At 38.9% G+C, this 13,532-nt stretch overlaps 1 protein-coding gene across 1 annotated transcript; it reads right to left on the reverse strand.

The window, feature by feature from the left end:
• Positions 1-688: 688 nt before the first annotated feature.
• LOC146696503 (secreted frizzled-related protein 1-like) lies at positions 689-13,157 on the reverse strand. The gene is made up of 3 exons (XM_085474618.1): positions 12,453-13,157; positions 9,542-9,622; positions 689-2,355 (listed from the first exon to the last, which is right to left on the reverse strand). Exons 1-3 carry the CDS (start codon positions 12,955-12,957, stop codon positions 2,030-2,032), a joined length of 912 nt encoding a protein of 303 aa, XP_085330744.1. The 5' UTR covers positions 12,958-13,157; the 3' UTR covers positions 689-2,029.
• Positions 13,158-13,532: the final 375 nt, after the last annotated feature.

The following is a 13,532-nucleotide window of genomic DNA, read 5'->3' on the forward strand; positions in this document are numbered from 1 at the left end:
CATCAGTTACTGTATCATAATTGGATTACCTAAATAACTGAAACTAGAAGGCTGTAACACAGTAATTTTACACATACGTTCCATGCAAGAGGTGCTTTAAGCAAGAATTACAACATCTTTGAGTCCGTGAAATTTCATTCGATAGCAAATACGGCTCTGCTGTCTCCACTGCCAGTCTTTCATATGCTCTCTTTTTTTTTTACGATTGTAACTCACTTAACAAATTCACTATAGACGCTGTGCATGATGTCATGTGCACATTGCTTGTGAGTTGGCTGACATGTTAGATATAATACAGCTTCTGGTCATTTTGAAAAAAAAAAAACTGTATTTCCCAACTGGCTGCTGGTTGTTGCTAGGTGAAATAGTTACAAAAAAGGTGCTTCATCTTAGCCCTTTTTGTGATTGCTTTTGTCACTAGCAGATTGCCTTAGTCACCTCTAGTTTGCATGATAGACAGCAACTTTTCTGTAAGAAGAAAGAAAATCTATCTGAAAATACAAAAAGGTTACCTGTTAATTTCACTTAATAACTACTTAGCCAACTTGGCTGGGGTGGCAATGCGATTTAAATAATCTGTTTCTTGAGAGACTCAAATTTTAAACAAATTTAACCTAAATCTTTCACTGGATGATAACACTGGAGGAATGTCAGTATTCATATTTTAGTAACAACGTGAAACCAAGAATTTCAATTTTAAAGATATTTTACTGAACCAAGTTTTGGTCCAACCACCAGAAAGAAAATGAATGACAAAAAACAATCAAGAAAATAATCTCGGCAACACATTTCGTTTTTTTTTTTTTTTTATACATTTATGTAAAATTTGTATGTACATGTAATAGGCAACAATGTACTGCTGACATTCCAATTTGCAATAATAGAGTGCTGAAAATGAAACATGAGCAGAACAAACGAGAAAAACAGAATTGCCAATACTTGCTCTTTGATAAGTTTTGCAAAACTGTACGACTACAAGGCGTATTCCATGACCAAAGACTAATGAATACTGCAGACTAAACGTATACCAACATAAAAAGAAATATTTAAAAAAGGCAAAATCAAGTAATCTGCCACCCAGGCTTACAAATTACTCTGTGATTGGTGTTAATGCTTCTCTTATGGATTTCAAACAACAATGTTTAATGATGAAATGAATGAGCTTCAGAGAAATGTTCATAACTGCTGATAGTGCAGTCTTCAGTTAGACAGAATAATCATGGCAGCATATTCAGACTTCTGTCAATAAGTTATTCTACAACAAACCTTTATTGGCTTTTAAAGTTTAAAATACACTGATTTTAAGAGTTTCTTTATGATCAGAAAGAGCCATTTTATAAAAGGCTGTTGGATGTATTTATAACAGTTAGCCAGCAGATTGTTAGCCTACATTAATACAAAGCCTTAAAGTAAAAGGGAACAGCTAGCTTGACTCTACCCCTGTTTAAAATAATACATTTTATTTGTAATACACAGAAAACTCAATGTAAAATGACAGTTTATGCTTTCTTTTATTAAAAGGTTTAGACAGAGACAAGCTAGCAGTTTCCTTCTTGCTGAGCTAACACTTTTTCTTCTTCCTTTTTCAGAAAAAAAGGGTAAGCTAACAGTTTACTGGCTTTAGCTTCAAATTTACACACACAAAAACACATTCTTGGAAAGTGGTGTTAGACATCTCCTCTAATTGCTAGCAAAAAAAAAAAAGAAGTATGTATATTTTCCCAAAATGCACAACAAATCCACAGACCTTTTGAGAAAGCATGTGAATGAAGTATCTATATACTGGAAATGATTTCAGCAAGGTAGGGCTTTTACTACAATGTCCTTTTAAGTTGAAGCGGGGAAAAAAAGAAAACCCAACCCTGTCGTCACATCTTCAACATAACACGACAGACAGTCCACAGTATCGGCTATCTGCAAATGTACAAAGACATAAAGATATATTAAGAGAACAACAGAAAGTTTGTGAATGCTTGTGCAAGTTCATATGTATGATGAGATGCAACCAGTGATGAAGGGGTAGGTCACATTATTTGAAAACATTCTCAAATACGGGACATTTGTAGGTCTTCATTTTCTTGATGGCATTTTTGAACTCTCTGCTGGACTTGTTCCACTTGTGGATGCCTGTGAGGAGGTACTGCTTATCAACCTTGCGGCCCATGATTAGATACTGGTTTCCCAAGTTGTCCAGCTGCTGGCAGGGGCAGTCAGCACCATTCTTCAAGTACAACACTAACTTCTTTGTGTCCTTCTTCTTCAGGTTTCCCGGTTTCAACATCTTCTTCTTCTTCTGCAGGATCACCTTACGGTCCGTGTTTTCTCGCTTTACCTCCTTGATCTTGGCCTTGAAAGCTGTGGGCGGAGGAACAACAGAAAGATGAGTTTACTCTAAAATGTGAATGTCATTTTGAACTCAACGTGTTGTACAGTGCTGCGTCTGACAGCTCCTGGTAGTGTAGTGCACTAGTAAAATTAATCATCATGAAGGATATTAGGCAGGTCAGTCTCCCGTGATCAGAATCAGAATCAGAATCAGAAACTTTATTGTCAATCTCATGAGAACAACGAAATTAAGAATGGTCCCCGATCATTGCATCATCCCTAGCAATATCAAAATATAAATAAAACAATAACACAATAATAGATATAGATATAATAGATCAGATATAAGGAAACATGCCACTATGGTTCCCCATCCTTTACAGATGATTCTTAATCATTTTTACCTCATATACACAACTAATTTTTCCAAATGAGAACCATTAAAATTCAAGGAATCAAACCCATAAAAAAATATATCATTGTACTCTTTACAGTACAATGATAGAATGAGTGTAATATTAAACTTTAAGAGAATGTTTTTGGTGCTTTAAACTTGCATTTTCAATTTGCAAAACATGACTTCCTGTTGTATAGAAGTATATGGGAAAATACTTTTTATTTGACATTAATAAAAAACTCTTGTTGAATCAGTTATAGTCTCAATCGCTGCCATACTTAATACAATATGAAATACATTACCACACTCTTAACATTGCCAAAGTAGCAATGTTTATTTTAGTAGTAGCACTTATAACATACTTGCTAAGTAAAAGTGGTCTATGTACATCATGGGCCCATTATTCAAATCAACTATTGAACAGTGTGGCAGTAAGTCTAATAATGGGAATAATCAGTAAGAATGAGGTTAAAAAGTCGTGTGAAGCGCACGACTGCTAAAGCACAAAAATGTGTGTTTTATTTCAGAATGCATACACAATCAAAGTACATTCATAATCTTAATACTATTGGTGGCTCAGGTCAACAGTATTGCACAATAACATGGATTAATGACGAATAGCTAGCCAAGATACCGCCTTATACAATTTGCTGTTTACTCATGTTTGATTAAAAATTGGATCACCGTTTATTAATAATACATAAGTAATTTAATTAACATAGACTGAAACTCATTTTCCCACAAACAGTGCATTGTTGCAAATCCTGTTCATGCAAAAGAACTTATCCATGATCCTCTTAATTCTGGGGTTTAGCCTAATACTAATAAATAATGCGGTATGTTTTTTCAGTGACTTCTGATGTTCAAAGACCAAATCCAATTATGGACAAAGCCACTTAATTTTTCTGCTTTTCACGACATAACAAACAAACAAACAAAGCACAAATAAATTCTCAGGAATACTGCGCTGGGCTTCCAGCTTGTCAATAGTGAACCACATAGGGTTAGGGTTAGGCTATATTTTAGCCACATGGTGAACAACCAATGTTTCAGAAACTAAATGTTCCCTTAAAATCCAGCCTCTTACCTGCGCATCACAAACACATCACTAGTGACCTGGCGGATGTTACGAGGTTAAGGTGTAAATATAGACAAAGCATATATCTTTATCACAATTAGCAATGCAATAGAATTTTTTTTCACCTTCATTTAAGTCCAAGTATGTTTTTCAGACCAAAATACCCCTGATCTTTCACTAAACTCTATTTAACCTTCTAATCTCTAAGTTTCCTCTGAAACAGAGCACGAGTTGGACTTTGGTGGTCCAAATGTCCATTACCCCCCCCCCCCACACACACACACACACATTATGACCTGTCATATAGTATATCTAGGTGCATTATGTCTGACTTAACTGACATTTGTGTCAGGATAAATCACGATCAAGCTGGGAATAAAGCCTTGTGACCTTCAGTAGCGGAACAGCCTGACCAAGCATTTCCCCACTCCAGTAAGAAGAGAACAAACTTAGGCTTCAATCTAATTTTCTCCACGATTTTAAACACCAGATCACTTGCTTTTTTAACGGAATTATAGTAGACAGAAAAACCTGTACTGGATCCTTGCTCTCCAGTTGCACTCGTATTGCTAATTGCTAATTAAAGTGTTGAAAAATAAATAAATAAAGAGCCTCCCCCTGTATTAACAGTGCACATGGTACGGATTAAGACTTATCCCCCGTCAAACAGTCTCTGTGAGGGGGCTTAGTGTTCAGAGAAGTCAAAATGCAGCGGTCATAATTAGTGTGTAATAAAAGAAAAGGTCTGGCCCACCACTGAAAGGACTTCATCTTGATAAATCCTCCAACCTCGATAATCCTTTAACGCCCTGAACTTTCTTTGCACCTCACGTTGTTTGAGGGCTTAATCTCTTCAGCAGCAGAATACAATAAGACGTTCAAATGATCAAATAACTGACAACAGTGTTTCTTTTCTCATGGTCAGTGAAACTGCCCTTGTTTGTGTTTCTTCCTACATTAGTTTTTAAAATATTTTCAATTTTTAAAGTTACCAAACAAAAAAATAAATTCATCTTATACAGTGAGCAAAAGAAAGAAAAGAAAAGAGAAGATAGCCTTTCTGTGAGAAAGCATTTCTCAAATCTGCCCACTTAATTCTTATGTCATAACCTATAACATTAGCATATTAACTGTAAAACAGCTATGAATATGTTCACACTGACGTGACCGTGTTTTCAGAAGCCCTTCCTGGATCAGAAGATCAAACAATGCTCTTAGATGCATTTGGGCCTTACAGTTTTCCTGTGACAAGATATTTATTTGAGTAAGACTTTTGGGTAAAAGTCCACTGTCAATTAGTTGGATGTTAAGAGATTAAAGTTACTGTCACTAATTATTTTCCTACTCCAGTGTCAAGGTATTAACCCACCAGTTTTACAGTGTAAAAAAACCCCAAAAGGTCAGAACTAGTACATATATGCAGCTTATAACAAGGGTTTTCATTTTTAGGAGTCAAAAATAGACGATTCTTTAAATAAAATGGGAACGTCTTCAGTGGAATCAAATATATGTGCATGCTGCACCTTTGTTACAGTACAAAAGTTAAAAGGAAGATATACTGTCAGTGATTTGGATGCTTTTACGCATGCCAGCACACTAAAATAAAATGACTTCTATTGTAAGATTTCTTTTTGTGATGTTGTCTCTGAAACCTGACTCGATTACCTCTGCTGGGTCAGATGTATTAATGGGATCCTTAAGTGCCCAACGTGTCATAAACCCAGCAGGAGGGCGAGCAGTGCTCCTCATTCACAATAATGGCAAGTGGTCCAAGCTAGACTGAACAGTCATCCAGCACAGGAATGCCCTGTTGTTTATCACATCAGCAAAGGGAGGGAGCAATTCGGAAAAGGACAAAGTGAACAGTTGGAAGCCGAGGAGATTTAATTGAAGGGCTTCTGGAGGTTTTGGGACAATGAGGTACCATAAAACCTTAAGCACGGAGAAAAATTGCAGTGGGAAGAAAAAGCTGATGTTGTGATGATGTTTGAAATCATTTACAGCTGAGTGCGGCAAATAGGACATGTGTGCATAAATACATGCCCAACAGCTATATTAATCATGAGGATTTCAGGGAAATAAGCGATATTTGTCCTCACCAGGGAAACCTGTTACTCGTTCTTCTAACTCTGATGCATTAGCTCAACAACACACAACTTACAACCATCCTTCCTCCTGTGAAAGAAAAACTCCACATCCAGGGGACACAAGTCAAAAGTTTCACCACAGAATTCTCCACTTTTATCAAACCACATGGAAAAATCAAACATGCTCAATTTAAATGCTGGGAAGCACTGCAGTGCAATGCATGATAGACACTATTTTTGGCATCTTTCATTTTGCAGCTTCAAGTAAATGAGATGGACAAAAATTCTAATTCACTGCTAGGTTGAGTTTTTTTTTTTTTTTAATGAACACATGATTGGTCCACGCAGATTAACAAAGGCTTCAGTCTCTGGTTCATCCCTCAAGCCCCTCTATGGTTTTCCATCCCTGTGTTCCACTGAGAAAAGCAAAGAAATCCATCACATCTATTTTTGCAGTCTTCTCCAAACAAAACAGGCTTGGATTTAAGATGCTGCCTTGTTAAAGTTTACTGTCCAAATATTTTTTTTGGAACTCAAGAAAGATATCGGGATGACCTTGTGGGATAAAACACATAATGATTAAAGCGTGGGATATTTCCATCTGCACATTTTCCTTTTTGCTCAAGACAAGGCATTAACTCATGTTTAGCTTCTGCTGTTTAGCTGCTGTTGGATGTATTTATAGCATTTCTCTCCAGACCAAAACTGAATTCCGTCGGTCTGCTGAAAAAAAAAATTAACAAACAAATCTTTGGCAAGCTGCAGCGCTGTGTCGTGTCAGGCTACGCATTAGTCGTTTACCCGCCACAATCGAGCCATACTGAAGCAATAGAGAAGTTTGTTGCATTCCAGACTATGTCCCTCCCTCGCAGGGTCAACACAAGCAACAAGGTCTCATCCTCAGCCTGACACTAAATCTGTCTGTGTATCCTCATATGTCAGCTGGTTAGGTGACTTATGACAAGCAAGCAAAACAACATCTGTCTTCATCCAAGATGAAACAAGCCAATAATGCAGCCCGCTCCCTTGGCAAACCGGGACGCAGACTCAAAGGGGCAAGTCTCATCACCGCAGCATAAACACTGATGCAATTTGTTAAACAAATGTAACTTTAAACTTTTTCTTGAGAACTGGAAGAATGTGTGTTTTCAATGTGCGTCCAGTCTATGTTTGCTTAGCCTGGCACCTGGAATTCGTGCTGCCACAAGCTTTGGTGAATAAAAGATGAAAGTAGAACAACTTGCATCTTGTGTGCATCATGTGTGTATTATTTCTGAACGTTCTCATGTCTGCAGTTCAATCTGTGTTTGTGTTATTAATTGAACTCAAAGCTTTCAATTTCCTTTTTTTAAGTACATATGGTTTATACTGGATTCCTCATGTAAGACCTCCAAATTTCCACAATTAAAACAAGTGCCCTCATCAGCTTAAGATCGTCCTTCCTTCCTGTTTTTTTTTTTAATGTTGTTTTCCATTCAAGTTGGACTGAGGATCCTCTAATGAAAAGAATGTGTGAAGCTGGCTGCAGCAGATTCTGAGCCATCTCTTAATATTTCCAAATAGGCTCTGACGTGTTCAAAACCCACTTCCAAATCCCCTTCAGAATATGTCTTTAGATTTGATAATGTTCCAAAAGAACATTTCTGGTACGACCTCAGAAAAATGACTGCAGAGCTGAAGAATGGCCTTTCAAAATGAACAACATCCTTCTAAAACTGATCTTCTGATCATCACCAAGCTTTTGATCTTACAACTACTCTTAAAGTAAAAAGTTGACATATTAACTGCAGAAAATAAGAAATTGTGTTGTCTTTCAGCAGGAAACATGTTTTACAAAGTTGAGAAAAGGTCAACGAAAGACTGGAAAAGTTGTGTAATGGCAAAGAACCCTCAAGGTGGAACATGAGACACTGACTTAACTGTCAATACTAGATTCAGTTGGCGTAAGAAAGAACATCCCAGAATGGATTTCTTGAAATTCAGATGGGAAGACGGAGAGTACTTCTCCCTTAAAAGATTAGATTCATGGGAAAAATAGCTCCACAATTTAAAATTTTCTCAACCTAACATTGTGAAACATTTGGAGATTTCATATCTTTGGTATGCAATATGATTGAAAGATTAAAAGTATCTAGAAGAATCCCAATAAACAAGGCCAAAAATTGGCAGTTGAGCTATTCGTCAGCCATTCAGTTGAGAATAGCCGTGAATTTTAGATCCTCGAGAAGCAATGCATTTAAAACAGCAAGTTCTCTGGCAGAAATCACCACACAGGCTCATTTCTGAAAACCTTTGTAAGGAAACACAGTCCGTCACTGTGTCCATAAATGCAAGTTGAAACTAGCTAGTAATTCTCTGCATTCTGTTTTCACTCAGATCTTATTCTGACCAAAAACAGTGATACCAATCAGGCTTCTACTCACTTCATGTTTATGGAAAAAAACATAAAAAACCCATGCACTACTAGGAATGACATTTAAGGAGCGTCCCATTTTTGTTGGAAACAGGTTTGTATTTGGGAAATCACCTAACAACCTGAACTAAAAATTTTAAATCCATAAAGCTAACACTAAAGTAAACACGAGCATTTTTTTTAACATCTGAATAAAATCCAATGCCTTGCATGTAGCAAATAATTACGTGTGTTAATTCTCATTTACCCAATAATTCTGTGTTGCAATTCTCCAACAATAACCCAGCAGGGTTTCCTGCATTGTATTAAGTTGTGGCCTGTGCACTGGAGTTTTACAACTACAGCAATTAAGCTTGCTAATGGTTCTTGTTAGCCTACCCTTCCAGTTGACCATTTGTAGATTTAAAATAACAGTTTGAGAAAAAGCTATAGATGAATAGAACGCTAAAATTCTATTAAAAAAAACAAAACAAACAAACAGACAAATGTTGGAGAGCAAGTTTTCAGAACACCTATCACTCTTGAATGCTAACCAGGATATTAGTTGTGCTTCTGAGTGGAAATTTCTTGTTGAAAGTGATACCACGTATTAAATAGAATATTTATTAGCCTATATTAGCTTAGATGTATGAACTATTTCACTCAAAGACCTTCCAGCTCAGTTAGATTTTATTACCATAGAACCAGTTCACTAGAACAGCTACCTCGGCTCTTTATATTACAAGATAACAGTTGCAGAATATTAACACAAGTCAAACACCCAATGTCAACACAATGAGAAACAAATTCTTATCTTTTTCCATGAAGAAATGGTATTAGCATTTAAGAATTGTTTTTGGAGATGGTTTATCATTAACTTTTTTTTCCATTTAGGATATGAAGAAGGTAATCTGTAACATCAGTCAGCCCAGACAACAGAACAAACATCCCAGTTTACAACTGCAAAGATCTGCCACTTAAAGACTTCAATGACCCCAATTCATTAGTCACAGAACATCATGGTCCACCAGACCAGACAGGGATAGTATATCTAACCAAGAGATAAAACGTCACATTAAATTGAACTGCCAAATATGACCAAGTACCGCCAGGACACAGTGTACTATGGGGGGAAAAATAAAAGTTGCACACTTTATAAAACTTTATGAACTTTGAAGATGGGAAATACAGTAAAGAGTTCTTTTGATTTTATGCAGTGCATCCAACTGTCTGTGTTTTGTGGGTGTTGGGACGCCGCTTACCAAACTCGCTGGCACACATGTGCTCAAGAATGGTGTCTGTTTTCATTTCGTTGTCACATGGAGGGCAGATGGGAGAGTAACCTGTGGATGAAAACACACACACACACAAAACAAAGAAACAATTGGACAAGAAATCGGTGCAAATAGAAGACAAAATGTCAAATGGAATTTATGTTGCCCGTTTGGTGACCAGGTCAGGAGTGCTCATATTCAACTTCAGTCAGTTATCCTGCAGACTTCTACGCATCTTAACATCTCTGAGGATGCACAGATCCTGTTTACTGTCAGTAGTCAGTCACCTACTCCCTTGGGTTTCGTACACTCTGATGACCTGATGTCAGTGAGGAATGCCTTAAGCTTTTATAGCCAGCTGTAACTAAGAGCCGCTCTTCTTTACTTTTTGCTACACTAAGGCAGTTTTCAAAATGCATCTGCTCAACACTCATCTATACACCTTTAAAAAAGTATTAGAAATATGGAAGGAATAAATGGTAAAGATATTCAATTCAACCTTAAAAGAATGTTCTGAGATTCCAGAGTTTAAAAAGGGTGTAGAGGTGTATAATAGCCAGCTCAAAGACAAAAATCCCAAAAGAGCCAAAAAGTGTTTTTGCCAAAAAGTAACTCAGTTGAGGCATATCTGCGAACTTTTTACTGACACAATTTTTCAATTCTTTTGAATACCACAAACGATCGTTTCATGCCAAACAGCTGAGCCGACCTTCCAAACAAACTTGGACCTGCATTGCGATCGCAGCGTCCTTGCAACATTAACCCCGACTACACTGCGGTGTCCCACTGTGGGCCTGGATCGATCAACCAAAGGGGAAGGTAACAGCACTCTACTCTCTTCCAGTTGTCCATTTACATGTGTTTAACGAATGCTTGTGAAAGCATCGCTCGGGTGTGAAGAGCTTGTGAAAACAGACAATGTTTACAGAGTCACTGGGTCCCTTTGCCTCTGAGCGCCTGGTTCATCTTTAAATCACTTATCACGGGTCCCTATGCTGCAGTATTCAAGCACTGTTAGCTGGCCTCTATTAACAATCATTAAGCTTCAGCCGACCTGTGGGAACAGGCTGGCTTTATTTAACCCCAGTGCTGACAAATGATAACAGGTGAAGTCTGGAGAGCATGGAGCTCTGTGTGGTCCCTTCGTCTTACCTTGAAAAAGGAGTCTTTTTCAGAAAAACAGGCCTCCATCCATACCACTATGTCAGTCAGCAACAACCCCCCCCCCCGACAAAACACACACTCACAAACACGTCCCTTCTCCCCCAAAGATACAGTGAGCTCTGTGTTATCGCAGGAAGATCCACAGTCCCTCCATTTATGGCCAACATGTTCAGTAAGGGGCTTTAGATTGAAATATAAGTAGAGGCCCCACCCCTTTAACTTTATGGTTCAAGTGAATGAGGCAGTTGTAGTCCCTCCACCCCCACCCCTCGGCGTACACCTCACCTCGCCTGAGCAACCGATAGAGAACCTGGCACTGCAGCCTTGCTCTCAGCTTTATCATCCAGAGAATTGTTATTTTCTGCGATTTTTATGGGCTTCTCTGGCATTTCTCAACTTGGCTTGCAGAGGTTAGTGCTGGAAGACAGTTTTGCTGGACTAATGCTATTGCCCTCTACAACCCCATTTGCTGATGCAGCGTCTTGGGGAATCTGCACCAAAGCACCCATTAGTGATAGATGATAGGGGTAAAAGAATGTCCTTGGAAGCTCTGTTTACAAACCGCCCTCCCGACGTCAACTTGGACGCCGATTTTCCAGATCTCCATCTTTTCATCAGATGCACAACATTTGCCAGAGCACAGGGCTTAAATATATTAAGGTATTCACATTTTTTTCCTCCAACCTTTTTATTCTTTGTTTTTTTGCTGCTTGACTTCCTCCCAGCATTGTCCTCCAGCTCAGCGAACACCTTGAAATAAATGACTAACATCTGTTTGAGCTTTTGCAATATTACAACATCACTCGTTGTCAATAGCAAGCAACTTCACCTGCACATTAAAGCCAGGGGATTATAGAGTGAAAGGAAAACGTAAACGTGATAGACTTTCTTTAAAAAACATGAGGGGTGGTGGGTGTTAAAACAGGATCAAATCCAGGTTTTCATGGCTGAATTTGCTCCCCCAAAAGGTCGCATTTGCTTTGTTTGTGCTCGGATTTGCATCTGCAAACACACTTTTCACCCCTGAAACAACAGTTGCATGCCCATTTAACTGCACGGGTGTCGTCTTTTACACGGTGGCAAAAGTGCTGGCTGTTTGTTTTCTAAGTGAGCAAGTTAGTCAGGGTTAGGTAGTTAATACTATATTAAGAAATTGGAACTGATTCAAAGAATGAATATTTATTCATCAAGCTACACTGCAAAATATCTCGTTTTCAACTTCTTCCTTATGAGACAACTTGAAGATTGTTTTCTTTCACTGGAATTTTAAGGGAATGCCTTTAAAATTTTTTAATATAAACCCCTCACCTGAACTCTTTATTTAAACATCCGTCCTCTTCCGCTTTTCCTTATCAGGGTTGCAGGGGTAATATATTATTTATACAGAATATATAAATATATATATAAAAAGTATAATTCTCTTAAAAGGTTTTCAACTTTATATTGAAGTTTGACTTCAAATTTCTACATTTAAATTTCACCTTGAGAAAGTTTGTTTATTTAACAAAAATAAATAAATAAATAAATAAATAAATAAATAAATAAATAAATAAATAAAAATATACATCATATAGACAACATGTTAATAAACCTTTTAAATGGCAGGTTTATGCCCAGGAAATATTCAGCTATTAATTTGCATATTTCCTTGTCAAACATTTATTCACAAATATACAGTGTGTGTGTGTCTGTGTGTGTGTGTTTGACCTTTTGAAGTTGCTGTTAGGTGAGTTACCTGTGGGTTTTGTAACCTCCGTGGCGTTGGGTGTCGTCATGGCAATGCACACTTCACCTTCGGGAAACTTGTCACAGGTGAGCATCTCCGGCCAGGGGAAGCCGAAGGCCTCCATGATGGGGGCGCAGCCGTCCCTCACGGCCTCGCACATCCAGCGGCACGGGTAGATCGGCCGCTCCAGGCACACGGGAGCAAAGAGCGAGCACAGGAAGACCTGCGTGTCCGGGTGGCAGTTCTTGTGCACCAGAGGCACCCAGCTGCTGGCCTGCTGCTTCACCTCGGCCATGGTCTCGTGCTCCAGCAGGTTGGGCAGCATCATCCGGTTGTAGCCCACGTTGTGACAGAGCCGCAGGTCGTCCGGAATGTCCACGCACTGGGGCGACTTGCCGTAGACGGGCGTATTCCAGGGCAAGTACTCGTACTCTGACGCCCTGCACCCTGACAGGAGTGCCACCGTCACCAGCAGCCGGAACATCCTGCAGAAGCACTCACAAGTAGAGCTCATGATGTGTCTTTGCAGCCACTGAATGATTGCTAACCGGAGTGCCAGGCAACACTCAGTTCATGAAGAAACGCACAGCGACAGCGACGCAGGAGAAAGGCGCTCTGCAATAAGTCCACTATCTCCTCTGGCTGTAGTCCCGCTGCTGGGCTGCGTGCGGCTCCTGCGAGAGTTTGGGGAGGTAATGCGCTGAGACTGTGCGGTGCTCGGAAACAAGAGGGGGTTGTAAAGTGCGCTCTGACCAATCGGAGCGCGTCTGCGCCTTTTGGCACTCGGCTGTCAGTCAAAGCGCTTAATGACCGCGTGTGTAAAAACTCTCCGGGAGACTCCCCAGCGTTCCCTTTGCGCTTCATTTGTCGATATAAAGTAATAATAATAATAAATATATTTGGATATGTGCGCATAAACTGGGAATACTTTCAGACTGACTGGGGTGTAGGAATAAGCTCGATTAGAAGTTGCACAGCTTTAAAGTGTGACACTGGGTTTGTTTTATGCCTGTAACAAGAACGTGGTGCAGGGAACAACACGAGCCCCTCGCATCCCCGAATGTGAGGAAATCCTGATTTCATTCATAT

Source organism: Copadichromis virginalis, linkage group LG12, assembly GCF_057382275.1.
Source record: "Copadichromis virginalis isolate Kocher_CV1m ecotype Utaka linkage group LG12, C_Virginalis_male_GT1.1, whole genome shotgun sequence".
NCBI lineage: Eukaryota > Metazoa > Chordata > Actinopteri > Cichliformes > Cichlidae > Copadichromis > Copadichromis virginalis.

What these genes read in the sequence shown, in the direction of transcription:
- LOC146696503 (XM_085474618.1), bottom strand. Translation starts at nt 12,957, where the DNA reads ATGAGCTCTACTTGTGAGTGCTTCTGCAGGATGTTCCGGCTGCTGGTG. An exon ending in GGAGGTTACAAAACCCACAG is followed by an intron (nt 9,623 to 12,452) that starts GTAACTCACCTA and finishes TTTCATCCACAG; the next exon opens with GTTACTCTCCCATCTGCCCT. An exon ending in CATGTGTGCCAGCGAGTTTG is followed by an intron (nt 2,356 to 9,541) that starts GTAAGCGGCGTC and finishes CTCCGCCCACAG; the next exon opens with CTTTCAAGGCCAAGATCAAG.